Source organism: Pantherophis guttatus, chromosome 1 (genome assembly GCF_059756535.1).
Source record: "Pantherophis guttatus breed Tessera chromosome 1, ASM5975653v1, whole genome shotgun sequence".
Classification (NCBI taxonomy): domain Eukaryota; kingdom Metazoa; phylum Chordata; class Lepidosauria; order Squamata; family Colubridae; genus Pantherophis; species Pantherophis guttatus.
Window position 1 is genome coordinate 149,953,657 of NC_142063.1, and position 14,863 is coordinate 149,968,519.

Below are 14,863 nucleotides of genomic sequence, written 5' to 3' on the forward strand. Positions count from 1 at the left end.
TTACACCATGTCATAAGATTAGAACAGTGTTTGTCTTACGTTCAATCCCTAGACTATAAGAAAAAAGGAGGCTAATATATTTTGGAGAACTGTTTTAAAATTATTTATTCTTTATTTTCTTTTATAGACTCTACGTGCTGCTGGCAAAACATACATGATCTTTTTTGTCCTGGTGATTTTCTTGGGTTCTTTCTACCTGATCAACTTGATCCTGGCTGTTGTTGCCATGGCTTATGAAGAGCAGAATCAAGCTACCATGGAAGAAGCTGAGCAGAAAGAGGCAGAGTTCCAGCAGATGCTGGAACAGCTGAAAAAACAGCAAGAAGAGGCTCAGGTTACTTAATGAGTGGAACACAACTTTTATGTTTTGCCCTGTGCTTACAAAAGATGATATGTAAAGTCATGGGTTTACTATATCAAATTTTGTGACTTCCTGCTGGTTGACTCCAGGGTCATGGGGAACTAGAACATTTCAAGTTGGCAACATCTAGTGGGCATGAGTATATATATATTCAAACATACATACTGATGACCATTGGAGTAGGAAGAAAATTACCACATGTCTTCCTTCTTTTGTGTCCCGCAATATTGAACCATTTGAGGACAGGAAACTAAAAACTTGGTGCATTAAGTCTCCAATAGAAATGTACCTATAAAAAATTAAAACTCCTTGTCCTCAAAAATTGTTCTCCTAAAAAAGCAAAAAAAGGAAGCATTGGATCCTAAATATCACTGCTGCCTACTCCTTTTGTCATTTTTTGCCACTGTTCAATCCATTATTTTTTTTTTAAAAAAAGGCATTTCTGTCTTGAGGCAAAATTTCAACTAATAGTGCTAAATGAAATTCTGTTCTTCCTACAGTTTCAGAATGAATTAAATATCTCTCCATCAGAAATAAAATATAATTAAGGTATTTAGATATTAAATATATATCTTCCATATACCATTAAAAAACCTAATAAGATTTTGTTTCATTTTGACCTGTCTGCTAAAAAAGAATCAGTGAGTCCTATTTGCTAAAAAGAAGTGGACAAGGTACTTTCTTTTTGATGCTACCTTATGAAAGAGGCAAGGAGATGTCCATCTTCCTCCCTCCCAGTATTCCTTTCCTTCCCTTTTATGGCTGAAACTTATGTTTTTAATAAGGCTGCTTTGACCATCAATAAAAGGAAAATGTCCTGTCCATGAGTTATTTTTTTTAATTGAGGATAGCATATTAGTGGGGCAAGAGAGGTGGCAATAATCCAAACAATTAATAGTCATGCCCAGAGTAATTGCATCCTATCCCCCCCACATCCTTACATACAGGCCTTTATCCTCTGCCTCTTACTAGTCTTTAAACCATGTTGTTTAAATTTAATATAGTTAATGAAATTTAGCTACAACTAGGGAGGAAGCTGGAATACACAGAAATCTTGGAGCAAGACAATTGCATGCATCCCCTCAGCCAAAAATTATTTACCCATGTTTTTTATTGACCTCTTTGCCCAGGAAGGCTGTATTTTTAGTGATTTCCCAGTTCTTTAACCCTTTTTGTTGCTTGATCTTTGTGCTCAATACTGTACTTCTCACTATAGGCTATACAGTAAACTGAATAACTACCTCTCTTTTTACACAATTGAGAGGTAGTGGATGAAAGCAAAGACTGCCATTTCAAGATTGCCACTGTACTTCTCACTATAGGCTATACAGTAAACTGAATAACTACCTCTCTTTTTACACAATTGAGAGGTAGTGGATGAAAGCAAAGACTGCCATTTCAAGATTGCCATAAGGCTTTCTAAATTATAGATCTCATGAGGGTTCAGAGCAGTGCGCTTGCTGGAAAAAGATTGAGCCTGACATACTGAGGTAAATTTAATGAGATCAAGGTATGCTTCATATTCATTTAAACTTGCCGTGTTATTTGGCAAGTTCCTTTTTCCTTGAAATGTGAGCTTACTATAATGAGCATCAAAGTCACCTGTTTTATATAAAAAGCCCCCTATCAATTAACATATTGGTATGATGTATCTTAAATGTACTTAACTTTCAGGCAGCAGCTTTAGCCGCAGCAGCAGGTGAATCAAGAGAATTTAGTGAAGTTGGTGGTGTAGGTGGATTCTCAGAGAGTTCTTCAGCAACATCAAAGTTGAGTTCCAAGAGTGCTAAGGAGAGGAAGAACAGGCGGAAAAAGAGAAAACAGAGAGAACAGTCTGAAGGAGATGAAAAAGATGAGGATGAATTTCACAAATCAGAATCAGAGGACAGCATCCGCAGAAAAGGCTTTCGATTCTCTATTGAAGGGAACAGATTAACCTATGAAAAAAGATTTTCTTCCCCACACCAGGTATGGACCAACAACTCTCATGAGTCGTCTTAGTTGGTTACTTTTTGGTATGTAATTGTGCAGAATTAGAATTCATTTCTATGTTTTATATCAATTTCTGTGTAAGCCTCAAGGAAAAACTTACTGAGTAAATTGTAAAGCAATTATTTGAGGTACACCTTAAATGAGAAGAATAGGCCTCAATCTCCTGGCAATTTTTGCCATTGTTGTTCATGTTCCTCTAGTCTTCTTTCCTGCTTGGTTCGAAGAAGAGAATAGCAAGTCAGCAGCTGCAAAGAGAAGGAACAATGAATGCTAAGAGCTCCAGGAATGACCAGTGGCCTCTTAAAAGGGGGGGGGGGGGCTTGGCTGTTCCCACAAAATACCAGCCTTTGGTTTGCACAATAAAACAAATGCCAAGATGATGCAAGGAGGGATAAGTCGGTGTTTTACTAATTTATTTTTCACATTTCTGAACTGCCCATCTCCCTCAAAGAAGGACCCTTTATGATTTATTACATATAGAATGTAAAGCCAAAAGAAATAGTGGCACTAATTTAGAAATTATTTAATAAATATTTATTTAATATTTTAAATAATAATAATAATAATAATGGAGGTTGTTCCTGTACTCTTGAGAGACCCAAAAACATCTGTGTTCATTCGTTTCCTTATACTTAAGAAGGATCTTTGATTTTCCCATCACCTTTCAATCTGTTTATGGATGTTTCTGATCTTGCATTCCCTTACAGTCTTTGCTGAGCATCCGCGGATCGCTGTTTTCTCCCAGGCGTAGCAGCAAAACGAGTCTCTTCAGCTTCAGAGGCCGAGCAAAGGATCTTGGATCAGAGAATGATTTTGCTGATGATGAGCACAGCACTTTTGAAGACAACGAGAGTAGGAGAGATTCCCTCTTTGTTCCTCACCGGCACAGTGAGCGTCGCAACAGTACCATCAGTCAGGCCAGCCGATCATCTAGGGTGATGTCTATCCTTCCAGCAAATGGGAAGATGCACAGCACTGTGGACTGCAATGGGGTGGTTTCCTTAGTTGGCGGGCCTCCTCCTCTTATGTCACCCACTGGGCAGCTTCTTCCTGAGGTAATGAGATATCAGAACAGCAACTATCATTGGCTCAGGGACTGTACCAAACTTTGCCTAACATGTGAAGAAAGTTGGCAGACCAATTTTGACAGGGAATTGCTTTCGGGAATTTTAAGAGATGGAATGGGTTCTTTACGCACCTACAATGCTTAAGCATTCATTTGGTCTGTTAAATTCCCCCAAGCCCACAAAACAGCAAATCAAGGGGTCAGAAATCCCAAAAGGGTTGGTGGTAGATTTCTGCAATGGACAAAACAGCATTGATTTGAAACTTAAATTCAGATCTACGTGCACTTTGGCATCATAGCAGTTTAAACTAGAAATGCACTTGGCTACTATACTAGCTTGTAAATTAGAATAAACTTTAAAAAAGCACCTCAAAATAGGTGCTTCTTTCAGAAGAATGCAGGAGCATATCCTGTTAAGCTAAATTTCAGAGCTTTCCTATAATAAGAAATATCCTTATTAAGGGATAAGAAATATCCTTGATCATAGGGTGAATTAAGAGTATTTCCTTTCAGCTTTTGGAAAAAGAGTCATATCATCCCAGGTTGTTCCAGCTGTGTCCTGTCATCACTGGGTGGTTATAGGTTTTCTGCTTCTGCCAATGAGGTTTTGTCTGGACATACTACTTCTACTGTTTCTATTATTTTGGGGGAAAGGAATACCATTTGCCTATTTCATTCCATCTCTTTCATTCTAGGTGTTGCCATCTCTTAGGACAGGACTTAACTTGTCATTACTGCTATTTTCTTGCAGCTCTAGTTGACCTGGAAATTGTTATCAATCTCTGCTTCCAAGTTCATCCTACACTCAGGATTTAATGCTCTTTCAGAAGACTGCTGGATTCACATTCAGAAATAGCCCAATTGACAAAGCCAAACACAGAGCAGGTGCAAACTATTAGGCAATTTGATTGGTGGCTCAGTGTCCTATTCCAGGCCCCTGCTTGATCCTGCCCTGCTCCACTTTTGGGGGAATGGTTGCTGATAGCTTCCGTACTGGAAAGCAGTGTTTGGTAGGATGGAAATGAAGCTAGGGAAATTGACCAATTGCTTTCCTAAATCTACCTTTTATCAGAACAGTAAGAGCAACATTTATCACCCAGTCATATTACTTTGGCAAAATAAAGCTTGACAATTGAGACAGCAAATTTTATTCAGGCATAACTTTTCTGGCAACTCAGAGGCCAGTGGTTAATTCCTTAATGTGGCCATCTGACTGGGCATATAGATTTAGGAGATTGAAAAAATGTAGTTTAAATAAAGGAATTTTGTTTCATTGTGTTCCTGTTTAATTTTTCAATGGCTGTAAGCACAACTTGGAACACTGTGTTAACATGAGCAGTGCTTCAGCAGTTTTTCATGTAACTAAATCAAAGAAACATTAACATTAAAGGGCAATGGAGAATTAGAACTCTCTTGAAGTGAGATTAAGAGATTCAGTATTTCTCCCTAAAGGATACCAGTCAGTAGCCATCTTTCTTTTTAGTCCAGAAGAACAACACTGTTGATGATGATGCACTATTCTGATGGGAATGTTCTCATTTTTAAAAAAAATGTTGCTAAAGACAGAAAATTAGGCTGACAATACTGTATTTAACTCAAGGCAGTGTCAGAGCAATGCTGCTTCCTCATATAATATGATTCCAACAGTTTCTGATTTAAAAAAAGTGAAAATCCAGACTGCACAAATTCAAATGGCCACTAAATGGCAGCAAAAATACAGAAAAGGAACCCTTTGCTGCCATGTCCAGATTGTGCAGATTTATACAAAGTAGATCTACCCGGTAGTAGCTTTAGACATTAGCGACAGTTACTAGAAGGGATAATGATGCTGCCCAATGAGCTTCATACCAGACTCTTGTTTCTCGGTTCTTAAAAAGGCTTTCCTCATTTTCATATAGGATGGAGAAATAAAAACGGGGAAATTATAAGCCTAGCTCACAATAAATTTGAGCATTATAAATTGAAGTTGATGTAACTTTATTTGTATGCAAATATAATTAATTAAACCCTTAAAGTCCTTGGATTAATCCTTAAGGCATCTTTAAATTGATTGCTTCCTTAATTAGGAATATTTGAGCTGCAGAAATCCAGATGACAGATGGCTACAGAGAGTTAATATTTTCAGTAACTACTTCTGGGGAAACTTTTGCAAACAAGGATTGAGCCAAGATGCACTAAGCTTGAAAATAGAAATGATTGTTCAAACCAAATTATCTCTCTGACTCACTTTTTATATGCGGAAAATATATCAAAGAATTTAATATTGCCACCTTTAGTATTCTGTTCATGCGTAGTCTATTTCTACAAGTCAAAAAATAACCATACTCTTCCAATTCATAAATCCTATACTTTCAGGGTACCACTACAGAAACAGAACTAAGAAAAAGACGCTCCAGTTCCTACCACATGTCAATGGATTTTCTCTCTGATCCTACTGCAAGGCAAAGAGCAATGAGTATAGCTAGTATACTTACCAATACAATGGAAGGTAAGCATCCCATGTAAACAATGCTTCTAAAAGAGCCTTGATAGCACAGTGGTCTAAGCACCCTGTTATTAACACAGCTGCCTGCAATTACTGCTGTTTCGAATCTCTCCAAGGCTCAAGGTTGACTCAGCCTTCCATCCTTTCTAAGGTAAGTAAATTGAGGACCCAGTTTGTGGGGGCAATAAACTGACTTTGTATAAATATACAAAAGTATGAAGGCTATTGCTTAATGCATTGTAAGCCGCCCTGAGTCTCCGGAAAAGGGCGCCATATAAATCAAATTAAAAAAAAATAATTCAGAGGGAAAAACCTGAATTTCCAGATCGGTGTGTAGTCCTGTTTCCTAAATGCCAATTGAAACTCTGGCCTTTTGCCAGAAATGATGTGTCTTGTCTCAACAAAGATGCATGCAATTTACCTTGATAAGGGGGGTTCCTGTTGCCTCATCACTTCAGTGTAATCTTTTACCTCTTCCTCCTCTTTGCCTCATCCTGCACTTGCAAAAACTAGAAGAGGGGTCAGGATATATATATAGAGCAGGTATACAGAAGCTTCTCTGACACTTCCATGTACAGAATCCTCTTTCATATTCTGAAAGTGCCAGAGAAGGTTGCAGGAGTCCTGGAGGAAACTGTAGAAAAATCGTCTTGTGGAATTTATAGAAGTAACACAGCCATTTTGATGCACTAATACAAATAATGTGGAGCTGTTTCATGAAGCAACTTTGGATGGATTCTCTTCTCAGAATTTTGTCAAAACAGGGCATCTCTATGGAGACTTGCCCAGCCCTAAATTATAGTCAAGAAAGTCATTGATATGTGGCTACCAGAGAGGAAGACAGAGGAAGATCCCTTGTCTCCACTGCACACAAAAGAAAAATATTGCCAATATGCCTCTTCTTTCAATCAATGTTTAGAAAAGAATAGTTGTTTGCATTTTTCTGTCCATTTGTAATAAAATAAGATGAGCCCTTGTTTCAGAGGGAAGTTATTCCTAGAATCCCCGTTGTGCTGGTTTCTTAACCAGGGGTGAAATCCAGCAGGTTCTGACAGGTTCTGGAAAACCGGTAGCGGACATTTTGAGCAGTTCGGAGAACTGGCAAATACCACCTCTGGCTGGCCCCAGAGTGGGGTGGGAATGAAGATTTTGCAATATCCTTCCCCCAGGAGTGGGTTGGGAATGGGGATTCTGCAGTATCCTTCCCCTGCCACAGCCACCAAGCCACAGCCACCAAGCCACGGCCACAGAACTGATAGTAAAAAAATTTGGATTTCACCACTGTTCTTAACGTATGTGTTGAATGGATAAATTGGGTAGCTTTTTGAATGTTCTCTTTCCATATGCTTTCTTTTCACTCTTTCTAGAACTTGAGGAATCCAGGCAGAAGTGCCCTCCCTGCTGGTACAAATTTGCTAACATGTGCTTAATCTGGGATTGCTGGACTCCTTGGCTGAAAATAAAGCATATTGTAAATTTGATTGTGATGGATCCATTTGTTGACCTTGCTATTACCATCTGCATTGTTTTAAATACCTTGTTTATGGCAATGGAACATTACCCAATGACTCAACAGTTTAATAATGTACTGTCCGTTGGAAACTTGGTAAGTCTTCCGCAGTCCCATAAGAGAGCAAAGAATTGTATTTATTGGAGAGATTGCTGAATTTTTGGACTCTGCTTAGATCTAGCTTAAATCATTCTTCAGGGTTCCATTCAAATCAATATGCCATGACTGAAATCCAACTGATTTTAATACTAGAAATATTTTGAATTCTACATATGAAGCTGAAGTGCAAGGAGGGCATGAGATCTGCTGCTTACAAAATCTGGCAATTTCTAGAGGGATTGGTGTCAAATGTTTTCTTCACTGCTGTTCCCAGCAGCAGCTACAGGGGAGTCAGGAGGACAAATGATGAACACTGCAGAATAAGAGATACTAGAACCTATGGGCATTTAGCTGCCCATCAGAAAGCCTGTCTTGAGGCAAAATGCTGAAAGAAACCCTACTAATGAAGCAACATATTTTTTTAATTGTAAATCATCCAGACAGACAGAAACAAACAGACATTGTTTTTCTATTGCCAGTTTTACAGTTGGTAAAATGTAAAGGAGGTGAACCCATAATTTGATTTTAACTCTTTTATTACTGAATACATTGTGGTGAGTTGGGGTTATAAAACTGTAACTTCTTTAGAAATATAAATGCTCACAATCACCTCTTCATAAGAAGCTTGATTGTAAAGACCTTGCTTTGCATGCCTATATTCAATCCAGGGAATCACCCGTTTAAAAGAAAAAGTAGTGAGTAATTCTAGAGATGCACAACCTTATAAAATAGACAAGAAATGGACATACTTTATGATTGGTGTCTTTGGTGGGAGGGCAGAGATCAGAATCTAGAAGTTCCAGCAAAGAATTCAGAAGCAAAATAATGGCATAGGCAAATAGTTAAAAGAATAAAGTACATAATAAATCTGAGTACTTTATATATATTTAGCCCAGGAATTTGTGATGAATATCAGAACTAAATTCAAAAGTTCTCTCTGCACAAATATTCATTCCCAATTATTTTCCACTTTTCAATAAATCTTTCTATTAGTTGCTATTGCTAGTGGAGGGAAAGTCAGTCAGAAATGTTAGCTAATTTATTATAGAGATTTACCTCTAGATCCTGATCTGTCTTCTACTAGATGAAGAACACTGGAAAAAAACTTGTGGGATAGCTTCCTTATGAATAGGGAGTGGGTGAGACAATCTTATGCCTAGTGGTAAGGATATACAAAAATAGTGGTATGCTCATATCAAAATACATGTTTCCATTTCTCAAAATAGCAAACTGTTCAATTGGAGATACTTTTTGACATTTTCCTTTATCTTTCTCAACAACATTTTTATGAATAGACTGTTCACTGTTATTTAGGACTGACAACAAATGATATTTTTTTGTATGTAGGTGTTTACTGGCATCTTCACAGCAGAAATGTTTCTCAAAATAATTGCCAAGGATCCTTATTATTATTTCCAAGAAGGCTGGAATATTTTTGATGGCATCATAGTCAGCCTGAGTTTGATGGAGTTGGGTCTTGCAAATGTGGAAGGATTATCAGTTCTAAGATCCTTCAGATTGGTAAATATCCATAGGAGGTTTCAAGTAACATTTTGATCATATTATGTATTCAGAGTAATCAAATTGTGAATATACATATTCTGATACCTGACTGTTATGCAAAAATAAAATAAAATAAGTCATATTTTAAGTCATGCTAATAGCATGAAGAATATAACAGCAGAATATAAAATATTGATCAATATTTTCTTAGGTATTAAATTTATTAAGACCAATAAGATATTTTCCAAAATAGGTTTGTACGCATCTTGAGTCTCAAACACAATTACTTAAAGCTACCAATACTGTATATATTGACTTTACATATTCAGGCGAACCCTCACATGGATTTCTAAATCCAGTGTCCATTTTCAGGAGCAGAATTTCTGCACCAGATAACTCTTTTTTATTATGAATTAAAAGTAATTAAAATCAAAAGTAATTAACACTGATACTGATGCCTGTGTGCTTTTATTTTTTCAGCTTCGAGTTTTCAAACTGGCAAAATCTTGGCCAACATTAAACATGTTGATAAAGATTATTGGCAATTCAGTCGGTGCCTTGGGAAATTTGACTTTGGTTTTGGCTATCATTGTCTTCATTTTTGCTGTAGTTGGAATGCAATTGTTTGGCAAAAACTACAAGGAATGTGTCTGCAAGATTTCCAATGACTGTGAACTCCCACGCTGGCACATGAATGATTTTTTTCATTCTTTCTTGATTGTCTTTCGAGTTCTTTGTGGAGAATGGATAGAGACTATGTGGGATTGTATGGAGGTTGCTGGACAACCCATGTGCCTTACTGTCTTCATGATGGTCATGGTGATTGGTAATTTAGTGGTACGTATCAAACAAATGTCCACTTAAGGCAAGTAGAGCATTACAGCTGAATTCTTTAAATATTGACATTGAACAATTGGCATAAATTTAAAATTTAAAACAGTTTTGATAATTTTTTTTAACTTTTCTATTCTAGTCAGAAGGTTGTGTAAATACGAAATACATATAAAATATCCCTGTCTTTCTATACATGTAGAAAAATCTTTCCATTTCAACATTCAAAAATAGTAGGGTGTTGTTGTTTTTTCTAAGAGTAAAAGGTAAAGATTTTCTGTCCAGTTGTGTCCTACTTGAGGTTGGGATACTCATCTCTGTTTCATGGCCGAGGATGCCAATATTGTCCAAAGACATTTTCTGTGGTCATGTGGTCAGCATGACTATACACCAAAGGCACATGAAACACTGTTACCTTCCCACGGAAGTGGTACCTATTAATCTACTCACCTTTGCATGCTTTTAAACTGTTAAGTGGGCAGGAGAGTACTTTTTAAGGGTACTTCTGTTATAATTGTCATGGACTTATTATCCATTTTTATCAGGGAAACACAGGGACCTTACTTTATATGAAGTCCGATCACTGATCTAATTAACTCTATGATGTCTATGCTACATGTAGAGAACATCTTTTTGACTCTGAAGGATGCTAATATTAGATACAAGTGCAAATCATGATTAGGAAATCTGAATTATTATGTTTTTAGCAGTAACAGTGTTAGAGAATCTTAATCAAATTAATACATCTTCTGCTAGATAATATAACCTAACAAAGAAGTGGGTTAATAAGAATGCTGATCTATTTCAGTGTTGGTTCCTTATGTTCAAAAAAGATATCAGATTAGGAAGCAGAACATAGGCATTAAAATAGTCTGATATAAGAGTAATCAAGAAGACGCAACATTTGCATCAAAATATTCAAACATTGTGGCCAATAACATGATAAACTGAGTGACCCTGTTTTTCTTCTAATAGGTTTTGAATCTTTTTCTGGCCTTGCTCCTGAGCTCCTTCAGTTCAGACAATCTTGCTGCTACAGATGATGATAATGAAATGAACAACCTCCAAATTGCAGTGGCTAGGATTCAGAAAGGAATAGATTTTATAAAAAGAAAAGCTCATGAATTTGTACAAAAGGCGTTTGTGAGAAAACAAAAGGCTTTGGATGAAATCAAGCCCCTTGAAGATCTAAACAAGAAAGACAGTTGCATTTCTAATCATGTGATAGTAGATATTGGCAAAGATTTTAACTATCTCAAAGATGGCAATGGGACTACCAGCGGCATAGGAAGCAGCGTGGAAAAATACATCATTGATGAAAGTGATTATATGTCATTCATAAATAACCCAAGTGTAACTGTGACAGTACCGATTGCTGTTGGAGAATCAGATTTTGAAAATTTAAATACAGAGGAGTTTAGCAGTGAGTCAGATCTGGAAGAAAGCAAAGAGGTAAGTCCTGGAATAAGAACACATATATTGTGGTGTTCTTTTCAAAACATGATTTGCACTTATTAAAAAGTTAAACTGACAGGTTACTGTTTTCATACCTTTTCAAATAAATCCACATATCTTACTTAATATAGTACGTATTGAATGCCAACATATTATAATCGTCCATTAAGATCATTCTACATATGTTGGCCTTTCTCAGAAGATTAACATCAACGTCATTAACGTTTTTATTTTTCTAATTTACAGAAAAAATACAGGATTGCAATTAAATGTTTGTTATTCATAGCAGAATTTCAGGAAATACTAGAAGATGCTCCACAGCTCTTTAGCTTATATTATAACTGTCCATTGAGAGGTGACTCAAGTGCCATTCTGTTCTTTGGCATTTAGAAATTGGCTCAAATGGGATGGAAACTAACTTGCAGCATTAAATGTAAATCAATCATGTTCTCAGTGTTAATTTTATACTTTCTAAATGAGCTAATGAGGACTTATTATGAAAATTTGATGAAAATTGCAGTATTCTGCACACTCATACTAACTAGCATTCACACAAAAAGTGGGTGCACTTATTTTACTTGGTTTGTTTTCTTTGTATTATTTTGTAAATAATTTGAGATTGAAGTTTTTTAATGAAGGATCAAAGCATTGCACAGTCTTAAATCATGCCAAACCAGCTATAAAGCCATTTTCCTTTTTCCCAATTTTTCTTGGTGAAGTAGGTCTGCCATTGCCATTGTGGTTTCAATTGCATTTACGGTATTACTTTGAGGAGAAATTTCAATCTGTTTCATTAAAGCCAGATTTAGAACCTGGTTATTATTAGAATCTGGTTATTTATGAAATCTTTTTTAATTATTTAGGTAATGGATAGAGATCTCTTTCATTCCAGAGGGATGTAACTGAAATAAAATACTCCTTGGACTAGGAAAAAACTGAGCCATTTGTACTCACAGAAGCCATTTATAATTTAATGATTGGTTTATAAAGGGCCAGATTAGCTACCCTAGTTTTTAGAAATACCAAATGACATATAATTTGATAATTAATTAGCTATTTTATATAACTTGTATTCTACTTTTCTTGGCAAAGATTTTTCCAGAGCAATATATAAAACCATGGAACATTGTAATTAAAATAAAATAATTGAGATGAAAAAAATCAACAAAATAATAGTTTGAACAGTTTTAGAAACCTTACAGATGAAAAGCTAAGTCCTCGAAGCCAAAAAGACTCATATTCCTTTTCTTTAATCTAATATTATATTTCAGGCAATATAAAATTGTGATATTTTTTCTATCAAACAACTTCTAATATTTTCAACTTTTAATATTTTAGTTTATAATCCAGAGAAATTTAAATTTCCAATCTCATTTATTTCCAGGGAAGAATTGAATAGTTGCTTAAATCTCTCTTTTAGATATAAATTTTTATTTTTAGTCATGATGTTTATACTTTTTTACACTTTATACTTTTTTAAGGACCATATTAAATTTCCTTATGCTGGTCTGACCATAATAAAGATTTAATCAGATTTGTTTTCATACATCTATGCAATGAAAGATTTAATTGATTCTAAACATGGCTTATTTGATTTATTCAGGGATTTTTATGCATGGCTCAACAGAATCCATAAATATTTCACTAACTATACTACGATATTTAAAAAGCCATTTACTATTCCTTAAGTTTGAATTTCTTGAGTTCTTTATCACCGTCAATCATCTTCCATTAATGTTTATTAACATATAGTTATATGGTATAATTGCATTTCTTTAAAATTTTGATGTTGTTTTAAGTTACTTTGGAAATAAATTGTCCATCATTTCATAAATGCAATTCTTGAAGGGTTAAATTTTAATACTGCTAAATATTGAACATCTAAATACTGGACATTTGTTAGATAAACTTTTGAGATTGCTGCCATCTCCAGAGGTGAGAAAAAAGGCAATATTTATTTATTCATTCATTCATTCATTCATCCATTCCAATACAGTAATTTTATACCACCCAACTTCTCACAACTCAAGATTATTTTATCCTGAGACCCCAGCCTCTCTTTCCACTTAACTTTCTGGAGCAGGTTTTTTTTTTCTTTGTACTTGGGAGGCTGAAAGAGACAGAGAAAAAAAGAAAATAAAGTTTCCACACAAATACTTTCAATCACTACTTTTTGAGAAATTAGAAAGTTTCCATTCACCATTTTAATCCTCCCATCTTTTCTCACTATTTCTCCCATTATTTTTTTAAGAGAATCTCTATAACTGAGAAAATGAGAATAACTGTGCATTCTCTTCTAATTATTACTACTATTTAGTACCACTGGGTCTCTCCATCCAGAATATCTCAAAAACAAAATCTAATAACATTAATTACCCATTCTGAAGATTGTAAATCTGTCCTTGATTTCCAAAGGAGAGATTTAGGCCACACTTTCTTTACAGGAATTCTCTATGAACAAGGAAAGATTTGGGAAAGAAGGGGCTACCACTCAACTCAATATTACTCCTTTTATTGAGATGTTGCAGAGTTTCATCAAGGATTGTGTTTCCTTTTACTCCTGGCTGACATTGCACCCTGTGTGATGACAGGCTTCTTATCAAAAGAAAATCCTAGTGGGATCTTAATATCCTCTGAGAAAGCACAATAAGATCTTTCCTCATCCACAGAAAATACAATGAGCCCTTAAGCTTGTGCTTAAATTTTACAGAGATATTACATGAGAAAACATGTAGCTTTCCCTTTATACATATATGAATTAGATTTAGTTCTGAAGCTTTTTTTTCATGCAAATAAAAAAAAATGATCAAAATTGACTTTTCAGATTCATGCCTGACTCTTTGTGCTTCTGTAAGCTATTCATCTATGGCTAATTTGTGTAGCCCATGTTAATAATAACAAATAATTGCCTTGGCAAGTAGCCCTGGCAATAAAATGTGTGGCCTGCTGTTAGAAAGCTCAGTTATGCAAAATTTTCCATAATGAATTTGTCATTACGTAAGTCAACTCTTGTCTTGATTTCTTGATCTTAATTTTTTAAAATGTTTATTTAAATGATTTATAAAGTCTCCCCTCCCCCCCCATATCTCACAGTTATTTTGGCGAGCAAGGAGAAAGTGAAGTCCACTTGCATTAACCCCAGTACACACATCTAAATCTGGATCCAGTTCAGATTTTGGGTGATATAAGATGAATAGAAAACATTTGTTTATTGAGTTTGATTGTGAAACTCTAGCTCATGTTTTATGTTGAATACTAACAGTAAGGCTAGATCTTTAAAGTATATATGAATATTCCTGCTTTGTGCATGATTTTCAAACAAATTGCAAGTCTACAAGTAAACTTTCCTATTCAACAAGTCAATATAGTTTCTGTCTTAAAATTTCACTTCCATTTCATCTTGGTTCCTTATGATGAATTCTAAGAAGACTGAGCAGCGCATGCTTCAAGGCCAATCTGGCCATTCTTCATATAAAAATAAGCAGTTATTTTCTTGTTTTTATATATATTTTTAAGAAAAATAGTCATATTGGTAAGTCAAATCATACCACCTACCCGGAA

At 35.4% G+C, this 14,863-nt stretch overlaps 1 protein-coding gene across 2 annotated transcripts in view; it reads left to right on the forward strand.

Moving 5' to 3' along the window:
• The window catches only part of LOC117670994 (sodium channel protein type 2 subunit alpha-like), a 112,764-nt gene that overhangs the window by 71,084 nt on the left and 26,817 nt on the right, over positions 1-14,863 (forward strand). For both annotated transcript variants that reach the window (XM_087881996.1, XM_087881995.1), the window contains 8 exons: positions 128-334; positions 2,036-2,329; positions 3,061-3,408; positions 5,775-5,907; positions 7,272-7,510; positions 8,861-9,034; positions 9,497-9,853; positions 10,823-11,299. In XM_087881996.1, the coding sequence (XP_087738122.1) occupies positions 128-334; positions 2,036-2,329; positions 3,061-3,408; positions 5,775-5,907; positions 7,272-7,510; positions 8,861-9,034; positions 9,497-9,853; positions 10,823-11,299 (2,229 nt within the window). The remainder of the gene's footprint in view (positions 1-127; positions 335-2,035; positions 2,330-3,060; positions 3,409-5,774; positions 5,908-7,271; positions 7,511-8,860; positions 9,035-9,496; positions 9,854-10,822; positions 11,300-14,863) is intronic.